Source organism: Barbatula barbatula, assembly GCF_947034865.1.
Source record: "Barbatula barbatula genome assembly, chromosome: 20".
NCBI lineage: Eukaryota > Metazoa > Chordata > Actinopteri > Cypriniformes > Nemacheilidae > Barbatula > Barbatula barbatula.
Genome location: NC_136783.1, coordinates 13,607,613 through 13,627,180, shown reverse-complemented (window position 1 = coordinate 13,627,180; position 19,568 = coordinate 13,607,613). Strand labels below are relative to the sequence as shown.

Sequence of the window (19,568 nt, the reverse complement as noted above, 5' to 3'; positions counted from 1 at the left end):
AGGGCCCGGGAGGCTGAGTTTAAATGTCAAAAGCCCACAATGGACTCCAAGAAGCTGCTTACCCCTGTCCCCCACCGTCCATCTGCTTGTAACGAAAGAAATTAGGAAAGATAGAGAGAGCGCGAAAGAGAAATGACACGTTTGCATCAACGCAGCGCCAGACTTTCGTCTCTTGTCCCTTTCTTGCCTATTTCTCATTGTTTTAAACAGCGCAGTCGAGCTCCTCGCCGTCAGCTGTCAAATGATACTCGTCCAGCGTGACTCCAACCCCCCAAAACACCACCATCCCTCCCTTCCCAGATACACATACAAACACACACGACACATGAGGACCAGGTATTTTCTTTTTTCCCCGACACCTCCCTCCCCTCAAGCCCTCAGGCTCGGGTTTCCCAAAAGGAATGAGTCTTCAATTTTTCACATCATTTTGTTCTGTGGCTGACTGAATGACACAGATACAGAAAGCACAATCTCTTGGTAAGTGCAGGGTGGCTGTACAAGACCGTTGACATTAATAAAGAATCATATGTCTAATATCCTTGAGCTGTATGTCCCAAGCAACTTAACATCTGTCCATCTGAAACCACACTAATAAGAACACAGTGGCCAATTTCAGCTGTCAGGATGTTCTATAGCAGGTTAAATCCGTGTTTTTTTATTCCTAACCATATCACACGCACCTCAAAGTAAGTTAAGACAAAACCACTTCTCGTACCCTGACCACAATCGCTGTCTATAATATGGTTTGCTATTTATAATTTAGTTTAACTATCTTATTATCGGGAAGTCAAATTATACTTGTGCATGTTGTAGTTTAGGAAAAACAGAGCATGTTGTAGTTTAAAAATAAATCAACAAGACACAACAACCTGAATGCACATTTTTCTGCGCTTTTTATAGATTAAAAAACAGATTATTTCCCATTCCTTGCGTAATCCGACGTAGTTTCACATGACCACACCTAACTAACAAACAGGGGAAATGACATAGCTCAAGATATCCATCCCTGTGGCAAAATCTTAGCCTGTTTGTCATTTTCTTCATTGTTTGGGACGACAGGTGTTTTCACCTAGCCAGTTTTTGAAGGGAGATTCCAGGGCTTGCTGGCTGTCTGTGATCCCACGGGATACAAGTATCTAATGATGACCCCACCACCCTCACCCCTGAACAAGCTGTGATGTGAAAATGTGTCATATCAGATGACTCCATTACCAAATTGATCAGAGGCTTATTGATTTTCTATTAGGCTAATTTATGTCATCTTTAATCTGTGAAAGAACAATTTTGCTAAATGGTTTTGAATATAGATATTTGATGTAGAACAAATATTTTAATTCTTTCATTTCAAAATTCAAATTTCTATTCTCATTCAAACCTAACAGTATGTAACATGTCCCTCCCAATCGGATAAATTTGGAATCTGTGAACCGCAACAAAGGTTTCCAAATTCTAGTTAATGGTTACCAATCTTATCTAATGTGCTCCATACAGTCTCCGGCTTTTTATGAGCTTGGAACTTCAACAGCTGTCATTCAATGATTTTTAACGGCTTTCAGCCTACAGAACAGCTCCAACAAGACTTCAATAGAACCATAGGGTCTGTATTGCAGCTTTAAAGAAAATAAATCTTTATATAAAGATTAACAATTAACTATACTCTAAATGAAACACTAAAACAAGATCAAAGAGATCTTCTAACCTTTTTCGAATCATGTTTGCATTGTACAAAGTTCCTCTTATGTCAACACATGTGATTAAAGAACTTCGCTGAATGGTCTTTTGTTGGTCAGCAAACAATGATTTTGCAGACTTCTGGGGGGACTTTAGAAAAAACGCATCGACAGTGTGAAAAGTCCATCCGCCTAAAAAATTGACAATCAAAGGATAACCAGGGAGTGCTGAAAGCATTGATCAGTTTAAAGTCACTTTATATCATAAAAGCATCAATTGTTATCAGATTCAATGCATAAATTGGAGGCAAATGTAACACACACATGATTCTGTTTACGTCACATAAACTGATTATTAGTCATCCCTGTGCTCACAATTCATGTCACAAACAATATTTGTAGTGCTATGCATGCCCCTGATGCATACGAATGACCCAGCGCTTCAGAAGCCTCTGCAGGTGCAGATGAGACACATGGGTTCACAGGAGGGCAGGCACCATGTGCATCCTGCTCAAAGTCACCAGCAGAGACAGCGCAGCTATATAAAGTCGATGACTAATAGATTATGAGCGCACCCCAAATTGACCTCAAATGCGTTTTATTACATTTTATGCACGTGTGTTACTCAAAAACACAATATACTGATGACCATCCTAACAAGAGATTATAGGACACCGTTCTACAAATGAGGCGTAAAATACTTAATGCACTACTACAAACTGCAAAGCTTTGATGTTATACATCAAAAAACAGAGTCATAGAAAGTCATTGTTCGAAAGGCAGAGGTGAGCACTACCACAGATCAAAAAGAACATGAGAGGATGTCTGATATTGCACTTTGGGCGAGGCTGTGACACTTGAAAATACAATTATAGACAATCTTGTACATTTAAGGATTTCTTCCGGATGTTAGCTATGATTAAATATACTGTTTGTGCGTCAGACTGGAAGAGCTTAATTAGGATTCAACCATGAGTCAGCGGTCGAGATGCATGGTTTATTTCATGATCTAATGAAATGAATCAACAATTTCTGCTGTGTCTCATGACATTGACATAACGCAGACCATGAACCTGAATCTATCAGTTACAATTCTGTGCACTTCCTAATCCAACTGTCAAAGTCCAAATTTAAACGGGCTCTAATGTATCCAGCAAGTTGTTTTTGTACTGCAAATAAAAAAAATCAATTGAGATGCAGCTAGTCATCTACCCTTCCTGTTTTACTCCTGCAATATAAATTGCTTTGACTCGGCTGAACCCAGCCGAAGATCACTTAAGGGGCTATAACAATCTTTTATTAATCAGAGAAGCACACAGACACACTGTCTCTCAAAAAACCCTTAGCCCAAATAAAACCAAATGTTTTGCTCAAATATGTGAGTTACAAATGTGCCTGATAAAGCCCTGCCTCCCTGCATCATCTTTGGTTGGTCACATATCAGTTTGTCCTTCCTATGCATCAGCACTGGGCCAGACTCTTATGGTCCTCTCGTCCAGACTCACCTCTCTCACTACCTCACCTCCCTTTACAGAAAGCTGCTGTTTCATAACTATAAATAGTGCTCTGGAAACAATAGCCAGCTAAGTGAAAGGTGAATCCTTCTATCCTACCTATCGCTGTAGTGTGGGAAACCTGAGAGATGGTGAATTTGAGCTATGGAGGTGGGGAAAAGTGGGAATGTTATTGTAAGAATGGAATGATATATGCAAGACTGATCTGTGTCACGTCTTGACCTTATTTCAACACAAACAAGTCATTACAGACATCCATTATGTAGACGGTGAATCAGTCTTTCTAAATAACTAGAAGAAACGATATGAATCTTCCAGGTATGCAAGCCAAGTGGAGGCATTTACATTCATTTGACTAAAATGAGGGTTTGTTCTCATTTAAAGTTTTCTTTTAGTGGCAGAAGGGTCCAGAAGAGAATAGCGGGTTTCTCTAATGCGATTTTAATTGCATGCTCAGTGTGAGCATACACAGGGTTGCTTCATCAACAACGTGTTGCCAAATAAAAGGATTTCTTCAAAATTTGCCATATGCCAGAAATACCTCTGTGGGTAAAGAGGGTTTGTGGTGGTAGGGTGTTTATGGCGAATCCTCTTGTTTCTCTAAAACGCTTATTAATAGTCATCATATAACTATCATTACCTTACATACAATATAACAAAATATAATCTTATCCAGCCTAGCAATTTAAAGTGAGAAAGCGAAAAATGGAAAGTGAGTGTAATATCAGCATCTAGTGGTGTTTTTAAGTAACTGCAGATCTTGAACTAGAAGTGCGCTGTGGTCCTTAAAATCAGTGTGTGTATTATGGCATATAATACACGCACTGATATAACACAATATTTATTTTTTTATTCAATCTCAACTTCACTTTGTGAAGTACGATACTTGTTTCACTCAGTGAAAATGCAACGGAAAGCTATATCCAACAGTGAGAAATCTAACATTTTATTTAAATGCAATTTAAATTCATTAATGTGTTCTCTGCACACCATTAAAATGGCAAAACTTGTGGTTTCCTGGTTGCTAAAAGACAGAACAACACAGATCACATTTCACAAACTGCTGAGTTAGTGCTCTATGGAATACTTGCATGAATGATTGGAACACAATAAGACAAAGCGTGCTGAAAAGAGGAATGACATGTACATCTCTGGATCATTCAGACCATGGTATAGCTCGGTGGGAACATGGGCACAGGCCAGGTCCCATGGCCACAGATATTATCTGATGTGGGAAGCTAAGCATCTTTAATTCATGATGGAAAGAAGTGAGTTTGGTAGGTGGGTTAATTCAGCCGCTTTGAGTTTGCTGCAGTCAACAATTATGAAACCTAACCTCTGTAGGCCCACACATGTACACACATGTTATGGTCAAATAGAAATTTCTTAAAAGCCAAATGAAAGTGTTAGAATAATACTCATCAGTGAAGACTATTAAACAGAGCTGTACTTCCCTTTATCAACAAGGGCATATGGGTAAAGGATAGACGGATGGACAGACAGACGGATGGATGTAAGGATGGGCAGAGTTCTGACCGGATGTGATTCAGGCCTACCACATTTCATCCTGTCTGTGACATGTCCAATGTAAAACCCAGTAAAATAATAACGCATACTGTTTATTTGTGAATATTAGAATGTCAAAATTATAATATTAAACATCATCATGATGATCAAACTTGTCAGTTTACACATGCCAAACCCACACACCATCATCATGCACTGAAACGCAATATTTACCGACCAAAAGTGACATGAATATTACCATGAAAACAAAACACGGCACCAAATATGTGTTCAATTTCACTATATCCTTGATCTTAAACAATGTGCATTGAAAAACAGACCTAAATTGGTGCGGCGATGATAACTTCACTCCTTACAGCATCTTTGACCAACATGCGGCTGCGTCGGCCTCGAAACCAACTAATTTCACCTAATCGCCGTAGTTAACAAAATATCAACATTTAACTGCTCGTGCCTCTGAGTGAATCTGGGTTAACAAATATATCTGCCATTTTGTCAGATGCTGTCAGTGTCTTCCTTTTTAAAAGGCTGTCGTCATTTGCGCAGAGCAGGAAAAACAAGACCGCATCATTCGGAGATGCGCAGAGAGGCTGAAACACACGGGGATTACACGACTACCGAGGCAGCACCGTTATTAAAGACAGCTCAAATGTAGTCTTTTCTATCGGCCACAGGTCTGCCTTTATCTCGTGCGCTTCTGAATCGCATCAAACCCGACAGAGCCGTGATAGCGCTTTCTCGCTTACCTGTGCCGCTGCTGGTTCAGCCACATAGGATGCGGTCCGGTTCTCCTACACGCGCAGTGCATCCAGCGGCTCTTGGGTAATGCGGTGGAATGGTCGGTGAAATCCCCCCCTTGCTTTGCTTCGCGCTGTCCGTGAGTCCGTTTCAGCAGAGCGCGCACACGTTTCCCACGCTCGCTCCTGTCTGTTAGAAAGTCTGATTCGGGATGGGGAGCGATGACAGCTGGACAGGTGTTCTGAAAGCGCGCGATCATCTGCGTTCATTCTGCACTTGAACAACGTCACAGATATTAAGCGGTCGTTGTAAATCACGTGATTTATACATTTATGAACAACAATAACAAAATAAGAACAAGAGCATTGTCTTAGTGTATGTTAGGGATTTTATAAACATTAAATGTAAAGGCACAGACATTCAGATAACAAAGTGTAGACGTAAATTCCACACAAACACTTTGATGGGACAGGATCAAATACTGAACACTTGCGTTTGCTTCAATATTGTGCATGTAATTCTAATCATGACAAACTATATATTGGAAAGGTATAAGACTCTAGAATACAGATTTCTTTGGTGGATTTTCGAATAATTTATTTAGGAAGGGTAGTTGTTTCTTTTTTATTAGGAGTGTGTCTTTTATTGTCACCGGGACACCCACGTTTGCTTCCATATTTTTGTGAGAATTCTGAGCTAATCGTGAAAAAACTATTTATCGTTGTAAAAGCACACGACTCTAGAATACACATTTGATCAGTGTTTAGACTAATAATCTATTAAGGAAGAAAAATTGATACATACATGAATTGATTAATACATTAGTGTATAGTATAGTTTCATACACATGTATTGTTTATAGATTGTTTCTGGGCTTTTGCTTTTTTGTTTTATTGTGTCTGTTAATTGGAAGAGTAAAAACATTAACAAAAAGCATCTCAATGTCAAATTTCAGATTAAGCGTTAAAACCAATGAAAGCCTATGTGCCCCCTAGTGGAATTTGGTAGTAGGGCGGTTAAAAAAACAGACCCATCAAAATTTGGTGTATCATGACCCAACTTGATTCAACACTTGGTGACCCTTGGGACTTTGATTTATGGAATTTTGGTTTCTGATCCGTTTTTCTTTTCCGTTTTTTATTGTTTTTCTTTTAAAGAAAGACAGCCTCTTTTTACAATAAACATAACAAAATAGCTACTTTGTGTGTGTGTGGTTTTTTAGCAATAATCTGCAAATTTTCTTCTTTCAAACGAGACCAACCGTAGATTCATGAGATATAGTTTAAGTCCAACAGTGTATTTTCACATGTAGGCTCAAGAGTTAAGCATCTGCTTGACAATTAATACTTAATCTTAATATTAATGAATTAAAAGTATTTCAATCTACAATATGTTTTGTAACATGTTAATAGTATTGAAGTATAATTATTTTTGGATTTTTATAAATTAGGAAAGCAATATCCAAATCTATTCAGAAGATAATTTTAAGGGACCTGTAGTTTTCTTTAGTAAAACTCCATTAAGATCTCAAGTGTGAGCAGTGGTTGGATGTGCTTTGCTTCCTATATCAATATGAGCACATATTTAGATTTAGAATATTTAGTAATACTTTAAGCATTCGACCTTGGGAAACATTTGGCTACTGCGTCTTTCACTTAGAATAGAAAGGAATAAAATTAAAACAGGTAGAAAGGTACACAAAAAAAAACACTGCGTGCAGTGTTATTTTATATGGGCAATTATCCTGGTACCACATACACATACAGTGTACATGTATATTACAAGTATAGACCATTAAGAATCGGAAAAATGTGCATAGGCCTAGTGTACAGTAGTTTCAAGTTCACTTAATGACAGTCTACTGGGGACTGGGAAGTCTAATCTTGTATTCACTGTGCAGTTTTGGTATCAGGCTCCTCCGCCTTGCAAAAGTCAACCCTGCATACTAAACCTCGAACACAAAGAACTACACTGCTAGTTCAACATTAGCCTACACACAACAATGCCAGACAGCGACAAACTTTGCTGAGATGCATGTAATACAAAGTAAACCGCTCAGTACTTTGCTGTCAATATTTGCAAGTCTTTTGTATAAAGATCAAACACTATCTCGTTCAATCTCGAGATTGCTGTGGAGTGCACGACACAAGAAGTGCACTTTGGTCTGTCACATTATGTGGGGATATGATGCCTCATGTGGCCATTAAAGGGCATTACAGCAGTACATGGGGCTCTTACCAAAGGTGGCGCTGTGGTCTCATTTAAAAGACAAGGGAACATCACTGGCAATGCTTGCGTTGACCTACGTATAAAATTAAAGTTATTTTAAACCAGGTGCGATAATGAAACGCATTGGAATTCGCTGAGCAATGCTTACGAGACAGTAAGTGTATAAATATGGGAGCGCCATACGTGAGGAGCGTATTCACGCGGAAAGTGGCGTTAACAGGTAACATGCTTTATGGTCTCAGGCAGTTGTGAGACCAAACGTTTTCTCCAGAATGTGAAGATACTTTGACTTTTTCCAAATACGAACCCGTCCGTGTGTATGAATTTGGGCTAATAAGGCGCTCACTGGACGCATTTACTCATTTAACCTGTTTGGCTTCACATCTTAACACGTGTCGGTCTAGCTTTAGCTAACAACTCTTTTTAGCTAGCCAGGGTTGGAGACTGGTTCACCTCCACCCGCCAGCGCTTAACAAAGCTATCTGGCTAAGCTAATTTTTCCCCAACGCGTTTTGCAAATGTGTTCAGATGCATTTAGAAGACAGGAAACATCATTATACCACACACACCCCTGCAGTGTCTGTCAGGCGGTGTCGGGATGCTGTTACCTGTTTGCTCCAACAGAGATCGCCATTGTTCTCTGTAACGGCACGTCTTCTCTCTACTCGTTCTCCAATGAAAGCGGCGTGTCGTGAGCGTTGACTGCGAAGAAGCGAAAACCACAGCAAGCGACTCGCCGATCACACAACCCGGTCGGTCGACCGCAAGAGTGAGAGGAAGGATCGTGGCTCTCGTACGGATTAACAGGGACGCGTCTGTGATCTGTACACGATCATTTGCCGTTGGATACCGGAACCCGTCGCCTGATTGGAATTTGTATATATATATATATTTAGCATCCCGATAATATACGAGGACTATGATTCAAACGCTGGAGAGGCCGTGCACACGGTATGTGATGAGCGCTCCCATTTACTATCACACAGAACGCTCTCACAAGGGCATATTTAATACAATTATGTGTTTTGAATTATTACCGTCCGTTTTAAATCTTTCATCTAGATCTCGCGTTGCTAACATGAAGTGGAACATTGTTGCATTGCTCTAAATGTGACATTTAATAGCAGCTCTAATGGTTTTAAGACCTTTACCGCCGCCGTTTTGCTGACATTGGCGAGTGCGTCGTTTTTAACGTGCTTTTGTACATCAACCTGACAAGTTTGAGCTTCAGAGTTCTTGTAAAGCTGTAGATAATTGTGTAGTTTGACTGTCTGTGTCTTGAATGTATCAAAATAAGATTTCAAGAGCAAACGTTGTGTAGCGCTCATTTGTCTCATTTTCATATAAAATATGCGTGAAGTCAAGGATGGCGACGATGTAAACATTAAGGTTCGAGATGGCGTCTGTTGCTACGCAATGATTCGATGTATGAACTCATGGCGTACACTCGGCACGCGTCAACTCAAAACATGTCTCGCAGTATTAACTAAACGGCTTTCAAAGCTCAAGAATTGGGTTAATGATTCACCAAATTACTAAACAACGTTTTTGTTTACTAATTTAGATGACTGGAGGTTTATTTATCTGATATGCGTAACAAATGACATTGCCATGCAGTGTTTATGTATATGTAAATGTTTATCAACTATATTCTTTCAGAATAAGTTCCTTGTTTTAATGCACGCTTTATTTTGACTGTTTGGTTTGCTTCAAGACATTCACCTCTTTCAGGTCCTGTGTGCAAAATATCACGTATCTCTGAAACCACCCACACGTGTACGTTCTGAGCAGTATGTGGGAAAGACAAGACCTGCCAGGCAGGAGTAACAAAAGCAGTAATTGATGTTTTATCGACTCCAACATCACTATTGAAACAGGAACTGGAGAATCCATTCCAACTGTGCAGAACCCCGATAGAGCAAAGACATTCTTGTCCTGAGTTCTTGGTTACTTGCAACAGGTCAGAGGTGCCACGCGTTTGGTTGAGTCACCTTACTGTGGGTTTTGTGTGGTCTGCCGTACACAACTCCTTATTTTAGGATGTTAGCACGATGTCTGGGTTTTACAGTTGCTTGGTCCGTTCAAAGTATGTTTTGCGTACTTGATAATCCAAGACCCACAAATTTGACTTTCAACTTTGATTTGCTTCAGACGCCACAGTCAAAATTTTGCTGAAAATTTAGACCGAAAGTGGCTAACCATCTGCCTGTCCGATTCGTGTCAGTTGGTCTTTTCACCAATGGTAAGGGTGGGATACCCACATTAGAAGAGATGTATGGTGATGGAAGACCTCAGCATACGGCACAAGCTGCAACGCCAGCCCTGATCAGCTGGCAGTAGCATAAGCAAAAACCTTGGGCATGGAAGGAGCCGTGTGATATTTGTGGGTGGGTATGTTGGGGGAGGGGTGTAACTAAGGGACAGGGATGACAGCGGCCTCTTTGTCTTGGACTCTCAGAGCCGTGTGAACGTGTCGGAGTCGGCCCTGCCTCACGTGACGCGGCTGCCCTCACTCCTCCCTGTCCTTTGTTGGGCCAATCTGGGGAGCCACCCCTGGTTGAATGGGATTATATCCCAGCAGGGGATTGATTCCGGGGGCCTGTATCTGTCTGGCCCGGGGTCCCTGTGGAACAATGCAGATCTACCCTTCTTGCCACCCCTAATGTCTTACTGCTCCCCTCCGGCCAAACACTATCATGAGACTCTTCATACGAAGCACACGGGGGGGGGGGGACACGTTGTTCTTGGGAATGTAGGAGAACCTCAAAAAGGCTGTCTAGATGAAGATGCAAAGATGTTTTGTCTGTTGCCTTCTGAGAAAGGTGGTAACAAACAGAGCTTTGCCTGCAATGGAATCCCTTTTGCGCTACATAACTGCATAATGAAAACAAAATGCAGAAATTGTAAGTGACCTGATAAAGTTGTTGAATGTAAGGGGTTGCGTTTTGAACTTTTTTTTATTAACTTCAGTGCTATCCAGAGGCATACAGTTTTTTTGGGATGCTTAAAAGAAATCGAAATGTGCAACGTAAGGGAATGTCTGTTCAACAGATGCTTCTCCCCACGTGTTCCCTCTCTCGTTTGTTCTAGTGCCACTCTTTTGGTGTAGGGCTTGAGTTTCCTACAGTTGTGTTTGTGGGTGGAGTTTCAAGACCCCCGCTACTGTTGTCGAATTACAAAGGAAAGGGGTCACAAGGAGTCAAACTGTGGTATAAAACCACTGTCAAACTTCTGTCACATTTTATTTGTTTAACTTGAAGCCTATTAGGTGAACCATAGCCCATAGAGTTATAAACGCAGGGTAAAGTGGTCTAGCATTGGTGTGTAGCACCACTATACAGTTTATTCACATTACAAAAACAATAGCTTGGCTTTAGACCTTCTCACATGTAGCCGTTTTCCATTATGTAAGTCTAGATGAACACCAAGTCCATAGATTGCTTGCCTGTATGGTAGTCTGCCAGCACACCACATGTGGCGTTAGTTTGATCAAATGCTGGTTTGAAACTCAGTTGAGCAGCATTTCTCAGCAGGTTGCCTGGTCGATTTGGGATTTCAGTCCCAAACCTCAGTCCAGCTGTGGCTTCACAGGAACAGGCTTTTGTATGAGAACTGATGCTCTAGTGATTAGTCTGCTAAAAGAGGGATGGTAAAGATCAGCTTGGCTCTGTGTTTTGCTGAGTAAGCAAAGACAATAAGTACCAGATGATCAGAGCCAAGGACTATCAAATTCAGAGCGACACATGCAGATTTCTCTAAATGCAGAGCTGCAGTCTGTTAGTAAACTTCATTCTGATCCATATGTGATTTTAGAAGTCTTTAGTTAATGAGAAATTACGTAACATGACTTTTCATCCAATCAATTGTAGTTAGTAGTGCTTGTAAAGTCAATCATCATTATTGTTGCTCATATCGGGGTTACCAAGTTAAACCCTTAGTTTTACACTTTGAAGTTAATTCCTTTTTGAGAAAGGACATGATGTTTATTTTAATATTATGCATTTATTCCTGTAGGGCAACATCTAAGATGGGGGTGGGCGATCGGACAATGGTAAATCGCGATCGATCTTGAAGGCATCCTCAATACACTTTTCAACGGAATCGCAAGGATCATGATCTTGTCTATCGTCTTAAACCGGTGTTCCCAAACATTTCAGCCTGCGAACCCCAAAATAAGTGTCAGGGACTCGAGACCCCCACTATCCACAGAGGTGGCTTCAGTATAAAAAGATTGCGTTGACCTTGTCAACCTCGACCTTGAATGTTTCATTTCGACAAATAAAAATATATCAAACTTAAAACCTGAAAAATAGAGTTGTCCCTAACCCTACTTCTATATCTAGAGCCCTATGATTTCTGTGATGCTACTTGAGAATGCAAATATCTTTTTGGAACTCTATTGTTAGCGAGCCTTCAACCACAAAGTTTAGGCTACATGTAGGCACGGGTACCAAAACCTGGTGACGAGCCCAGCGGCTAAATTATAACCATTGTCCGCATTGTATAGGTAGATAAATTCTGACGTTATCAATAATGTTTCTGTAAAGGGGAATTGCTCTCCTTCTGAGGCTGCGTTTGAGACAGAGAAACTCGCACTCTGCAACCATGCCTTTTTAAAAGATGAAACTTCAGGCTAAAACACGCACATTAACCTTCCTGCTTAAATGTGGCTCTGGCTCTTGAACTTCGTATTAAGATGCGTTTTAGTGGATCTTTCTATCAAATGTACGGAATATGTGCACCCAATTTTACAAATGAACGTGACCGGGCCAGATAAACATACAGAGAGAAGAGTTTCTTTTTCAGCCACGAGACACGCTGAACACTTTAAATGTGTCTTAGAAATCTGAAATGGATAGAAACATTGTGCTTGCTTGGTACGTTTTTCGTCATTAAACCAAACTTTCAAGTCTTCAGCCAAATTTTAAAGCCTGACTCGTTGTTTCCCCTCGTTTACACATTATGTCCGCAGGCGTTTTTTATGGCTGTTTAAAGTAAACGCATTCGACCACAAGAGTCTACTTTTCTGTCAGGCTAGAAAAAGGCTAAAAGCGAAATATAACTAAAAACGCATTTATGAGCTGCAGGCTATGTAATATGAGTGTTTTTTTTACTTTGGTAGACACTGCTATTCGTTAAATGGTCATAATCAATGAATGCTTCAGAAAAGTTTGAGAAGGTGCTTAAAAGTTTTGGGCAATGCATTATTACTATGAATTAGACTCTTGCACCCTAAAATAAACACTTACTTAAATTACACATTTATCGAAGACATGTAGAAAGATTAAGCAATATTCTTTATCACTTATTACTTAATTAGATTGTATGATATGAAGGTGGAAAAAAGAAAATCGGCCATCGGCTGGCCTGATTTGTAAAAATCTGCATTGGCCAGGCTAAACCCATATCGGTCGACCTCTTGACTGTACCACAGGTAAATTATAGCAACTGCAAGTTGACATTACGTTATTTTAACAGGCAAACCTCTGCAAAAACAGATCATCTGTCTCTTACATATGTGCCATGTAAGCATAAAACATGTGTTTATGTAGTTTTAACTGTTTCTCTGAAGGCTATGAGGGTTCAGTCCGTGGAGGAAGAAGGACTGACGGTGTGAAATGCCACCTCTTCTAACACGAGCACTATGCAAAAGCATATAGAAAAAACAACCACAGCTGCGCCTGTAGCATACATTTTTTGTAATTACTGTCATTTGAGTTTGTGACAAAACATTTTGCAGTGTTTGTTTACACATTGTTTATTACTGCGTAATATAATTCATTAATATAGAAGTTTAATGTGAAAATAGTATTTTATTCACTTTAACAATTTCTTTTTACTTTAAATGAAACACAATAAACTTCTATATTAATGTCTAAAATTCTTGTGAACCCAGTCTTGTGTCTCGTCTCGTGAGATAAGGGTCTTGTCACACCCCTAATACAGCCCTTTATTTCAATTCAGATTGTGGATCGAGATTCTTTGTTTTTTGGAAGATTGCAGAGCCCTAAAATACTGTTTCCAATGCACTTATGCTGTTATGCTGTGGTAACCTTTTGTTCCATTGACTTCCCTTCAGTGCTACAAACTTAACTTGAATTCCAGAGGTCAAGTTTGGTGAACTCCAACCTGCAATTAATTGCGACGTGAAGACTGTGACAAATTAAAGATACATTGCAGCATTACCTTTTTGAGAAAAATAACCGTAAAGAACGATCCTATTCTGTGCAAACTGCTTTAAAACATCATAACACCAACAATGCGTCAAATCCATTGTATAACTAAACCCAAAGGTTTTCATCAACATTTTTGTTTGCTGCCCATATATGCAGGGATCTGCATTGATATTTCACATTCTGAAATTCTAGTGTAACCGTAGAATTAGCTGTAAAGAAAAAATATGTATAAAAATCAATCTCTATTAGTGGTAAATAGCAATAACATCGTCTCTTTGTCTTATCTCCTAACAGAGCCTAATGAGCCGGTAGTGCGGTCCGGCTCCTTTCTGCGTTCCTCTAGTGCACCGTGGCATCCCCTACAGGAATATGTCCGCAGCACAGACGCAAAACGATCGGGAGCAGCGATGGGGCTGTCTGGAATCTCTGGGTCTCAGTCAGAGGGAACTGGTACTAGCAGAAGCATTGCAGATGGAGTACGATGCCCTCGCCCAACACCGACAGGACAAGGGCCCTGTAAGTACACTACCCCCTGACACCAGCAAGTCATCTCCATCGAGGAGTGAGCCCTCTTTGCCCAGACGTGATCCCAGCCCTCTCTGGAATAACTGTCAGCAGGGCGTGTCCGGATCGGATCCTGCGCTCAATCATGTTCAACCCGGGGTGTCAAACTTATCGAGATCGGGAGAAGAGTTTAGTAAGGAACCTCGATACATCTTAAATGAATGGGAGAACGATTTCGAGGGAACGTCACAGTTGCTGTCGAAAGGGCTTCCACCATCTGACGAGCCCCCACCGATACCACCCAGAAATCCCATCCCGCAGAATGATCCATTCATTGTCCGTCGAAGCCCAGCTCCACGGGATGTGAACTTGTATACTCCCGAGGTGGACCAGCCCAAGCTTTCCTTTGGAGATGCTCTGAATTATGATAATTTAAATGACTCTCTAAGCAAGCTGAATGGAGATCGGCCATCACCCCGAGGAAGAAGAGCAAATGGGGAGAAAACGGGAAAGGCGGTGGCTAGAAGCAACACCCTTCCTCCTCAGGTTCCCCCTCGCACTTATGTTCCAGGGCAGAAGAGCACTAGAAGCCAGCGCAGAGTATCCGTTGATCCGGTAAGTGTTCTCATGTCCAAGCTTCTGTCAATTAAATTCTTGTTTACAAAGACAAGGTTTAAATGTTTAATTTACATTCAAATGCATGTCCTGTAGGTATCTCTGGGGTCCAGGTCGAATGGTTTCGGCTATGAGCTCTTTCAGGTGTCTGAAGAAAGAGATGAGGAAGTGGCTGCTTTCTGTCACGTGCTTGACTTGTGAGTTACTGCTCTTTTATTGTTTCTCACCAATATTTTTAGTAAAGTGTTATCAACGTGTCAAATTTTTTTGTCAAATTAGAGTTATACAAATAAACTTCTCCTTGATGTTTGGTTTGTTAGCATAGGAAAATATTTGGACGAGATATAACTATTTGAGAATCTGAGGGTGTAAAAAATCTCTATTGAAAGATTTCCCTTTAAAGTTGTCCATCAGAGGCGCTGTAGCAGGTCGATGCCAAGAAGGAACTGGTTTATTTTAACTCCCTCTATTTGCGTCAGCTGATGTTGCGGAGATTAAATGATGCCATAAGCAGGAATCCTAAGCTTTATATAGATGCCAAACTTGAATGGGTAATTCCTGAAGATCAGATGGCAGCGAGTAAAGTTTTTGGCATGTTCCGGCCATTTTTGTTTGCGATTTTGCTTCATCCGCTCACAGAAATAGTTTTTATATATTTATGATAGGAAATTTACAAAACTGGGCTCAAGACCGCAACTAAAATGGTTGCATTTGCGACCAAAAATATTAATTTTAATTAATTATCTGATGACCATGTAAATTTACAGTTTTTTTTTGTATTGTTTTCAACGAAAAAGCTGCACTTTCAAATAAATATAGTGTCCCGAATGTCAACAAAGGGATAGAGCGGGTGGGCTGTAAGTAAACCTCACTTCCCTACCTAAAGAGGTGCTTTAGCGACAGACTAGAGACTGTGGTCTTTCCAATGGCTCCTTAATAGATGTTTTTGTCTGGAGCCCTGCAAATATATTCATTAAATATGATCTTATTATCCTAATGATTTTTGACCAAAGAAATATAATTTTGACCATACAATGTATTGTACAAATATACCCGTGCTACTTTTTTGTGGTCCAGGGTCACAAATGTGTACAGTTGGAAAACTGTGAAACCCTGTGTTATAGCTGAAAGCATTGTTTACTGTTTTGACAGGCTTCGATCGGCATACCCGTGTGGCGACCGCTCTAAAAATGCAGGCTTTGTTTGGAGCCCGTGCGTCGCGCATGACGAACAGCAGCAGGGACTGGGGGTCAGCATTAAGGTCACGGTTAACAGTGAACACTTCCGAGAACCACTCACATTCTCTTGTGATGGTAAGATCAAAACTTTTACATTTTGTTATAGTCTAACAATACAGTTAGTCCGATGCAAAACTAGTAGATTCAGATATTTAAAAAATACATATCAGCTGTGTCGACACTGTGGATTTTTTTGCCTTATCCTAAATCTTTGTTGAAGGCACCAGAGAATCTCATCTGAAGGACTGGAGAGGCATTGGCCCCTGAATTCTCTTAATAGCATTACACTGAATGGGCGTTCTGCCAGCCATCTGTTTTGTGTACTCTATTAAAAAGAGGCAGCTTTTCATTCACTTGCTCGGAGGAACACTCACAGTCCCCCCCTCAAACACCCAAGGACCGATTATGGCCTCATGTGGAGAGATTCGAGAGTAGTAAACATGTTTTCACAATCACACATTCACTGCACTTGTTTTTCTTTTGTTTTGTCATTTGGAATGATTTCCCTCTCATATTGTGGCAGCGTGTATAACAGCTTTGTTATGTATACACACTAACGGAAATCTCGCCATAATGTTTGATTACTGGATCAGAAGTGCAGTGCACCGCCTCTGACCTTTGGTTGCGCTTCAGTCAGACAATATTGTAATATGGTACACATTTAGGCATTTAGTCATAATTGACGTTTCGCTTTCCTGCACACTCCATTTCACCCTCTCTGTCTCTGATTTTGGCCATCATTTTATGTGACTTTTATGACATCAGACCTAACCTAAAAAAAGGAAATAAGTCTGTCCTCATGTTCTGAGATAGATAGATTCATTACTAGGAGAGTAGATGAGACATGAGGTGAAAGGAGAGAGGGGCGTTTCCTCAGACACGGCCTCCTACTGTGACCCCACAAGTGCATTTGCCCTGTCAGGGTGTAAAAGGAAGGGTGGATTCCCTTTCTCTGGTTCATCCCTACCTCTGCTGTGTGTAGTGGCGAACAGTTCTGTAAAGGAAAACTCCCACCTGTTTTCTTTGTGTTATATAGCGTTTATATTCAGATCACTAGGTGCCAATGAGCTGTATCTGGGTCATATGGTTGTGTGTGTGTGTGTTTCCTGGAAGGTCAGCACAGTGATGTCACTAATTCAGACCTCTTATTGATCTAACTGTAGATAAACCGATACTTTAGAGACACTCTGCACTCCCTTTTTTCTTTGTTTGCCATGCTTAAATCTGTTTGTCACCATGTGATTAAAAAGTCTTCTTTGGGGAAGTTAAATGACAACGAAGCATTTATATAGATATTTAGATGTAAAAAGGATGTCGATTACAAAAGTCATTTTGGTTCAGTTCATTTAATTCGTCATAATTTAAACTCACTCTGTCATTTCCAACCTGTATGACGTTCTGTCTTCTGCAGAACACAAAAGAAGATATTTTGAAGTTGGTATCTCATCAGCCTAAATGTCACGTTACAAAAGACTCTTATTTTTGTGCCTAGTTAATTCAAACGAAGAATCTCTTTTGCACGTAGGTTTGTTTCTGTAGTGGTTTTTCCAAATGAAACATTTCTCTGGTTCCTCAGGATCCTCAACCATCGACCTGCTGATCTATCAGACTCTCTGCTATACCCACGAGGATCTGGATATGATTGATGTCGACGATTACCTGATGAAAATCTGCGGCCAGGCTGAGTTCCTCAAAAAGTAAGAAATCTGCAATCCATCTTTCTATGTGTTTTAATGTGGATGCAATTCAATGCTAGTTTGATGCGAGTCCATTATGGTCTTTCTATCTAATAAAGCTGGTTGAATAAGGAGAAATAAGCCTCTGTCTACTCTTATCCAATGCTGGTGACTTATGCAACATATGCAGGTGATTTCTGTGGGGTGGACACAGTAGTTCATAATCTAGGCTTCTTATAAATGCTTGTTGACAGTGGATTGGTTTTTAAATGTCTGTTTCCTAGAGGCTTTATGCCCACCAAAGTATGAGCAAGTGGATGGAATATCTCTCGAAGCAACACTGACACAACTGTCCACTACAGCCTGCCAATGCGCAATGTGTTGCTAAAAAGTTTCTAGCCAATAGCATAATGAACCTCATTTTTACAAGCCCTTCCATTCTAAGACCGCTCGGGTGGAAATAGGCCAATTTTTCAGAAAAGGGGTCCGCTGAAGATTTGCAGTTTGTGGTCGAAAAACTTCCGCAGTATAACTGCGAACCATCAATTGTGGTTGCATTAAAACAAGCAGTGCTTATGTCTGTGGTCTGCTTTAACCACATTGGGTTTCCCCCGTTACACGACCACCTTTTTGAGGCGTCCTTGGCTATAAATCCTTTGTAAAAAAAAAATCAAAGGCCATTTGTCTTTTTTGAGGAGATGATTTGTAGGATTTATGTTAAAGGACAAAACAGTGTTTTCTGCTGAAAGCAGGTGGTGTTCAGTTGGGTGTGTGTATGTGTGCGTTTTAGTTGGTTGGTTTTGCAGCTGTGCGGTAGGAAGTGTGTCCCTTCCTGATAACCGGGTTGTGAAAAAGGAGGTACATTGTGTATGATTGTACTTTGAAAGTAAAATGTGCTTCAGTTTCCGAACACTAGACCGTTTGCCTTTTCTGGGTCTGACAATAAAAACAATTCGCAATGTTGCAGCGAAATTATTTTGTAGACTAAACTAGTCAATTCATTTAGTTTCTTTAGTGCGTTATAGTGTGCCTATCTTTACATTGAATGTCCTGGATGTGTAATAATAACCTTGGTTGTCATATCTTCATAGTTCACATTATTAATACACAATATGAACCAATGGGTTAACTAATGAACAAAGGCAATTGTGAAGCATATGAACTATTGCCTTACAAATGTTACATTATATTTGCCTTCATTGTTGAATGTTAAATATCTATAAATCTGTAACTTAATTCTCAACACGGCTAGGATCAAAGTATTTGCAAAATTTTATGAATGCATGAATATGTAATGGATAAGCATTAGTGATTTTATGACAACTTATTGAAAAATTTTAGCATAGCTTTCTTTCGGGCTGTTTTGTCTTAATTTTCCCAAATGTAAAAGGTTAGGTGTTGTGTGACAAGCCATTGATGTGCTAAATATTGAACTAGTATAAATACAATTCAAGACTTGTATTGTCTTAACCCAGAAATCTCAAAGTCCAGGTAAAGAGAATTCTGAGAATTGTTTCTAAACACATTATAGATGTTAGAAATGTATTGCTGAAACGCATCACAATTCAGTACTACATACTTCTGTGTCTTTGTAGCGTTAAACTGTTAAACAGTCATCCGTTCCCAACTCCTTAATTATCTATTGAATATTGCGCGCATTGACTTGCTTGTGTTTGAATTC

General features: G+C 40.1%; 1 protein-coding gene across 2 annotated transcripts in view; it reads left to right on the top strand.

The window, feature by feature from the left end:
* The first annotated feature begins 7,795 nt into the window (after positions 1 to 7,795).
* The window catches only part of pik3c2b (phosphatidylinositol-4-phosphate 3-kinase, catalytic subunit type 2 beta), a 37,919-nt gene continuing 26,146 nt past the window's right edge, over positions 7,796 to 19,568 (top strand). Inside the window, exons 1-5 of one of the 2 annotated variants that reach the window (XM_079482649.1) lie at positions 7,796 to 7,898; positions 14,149 to 14,973; positions 15,070 to 15,170; positions 16,126 to 16,286; positions 17,788 to 17,908. In XM_079482649.1, coding sequence (XP_079338775.1) covers positions 14,224 to 14,973; positions 15,070 to 15,170; positions 16,126 to 16,286; positions 17,788 to 17,908 — 1,133 coding nt within the window. In that variant the 5' untranslated portion in view covers positions 7,796 to 7,898; positions 14,149 to 14,223. Of the gene's footprint in view, positions 7,899 to 8,384; positions 8,630 to 14,148; positions 14,974 to 15,069; positions 15,171 to 16,125; positions 16,287 to 17,787; positions 17,909 to 19,568 lie in introns of those variants that run through there. The other variant, XM_079482648.1, reaches the window with a different exon arrangement.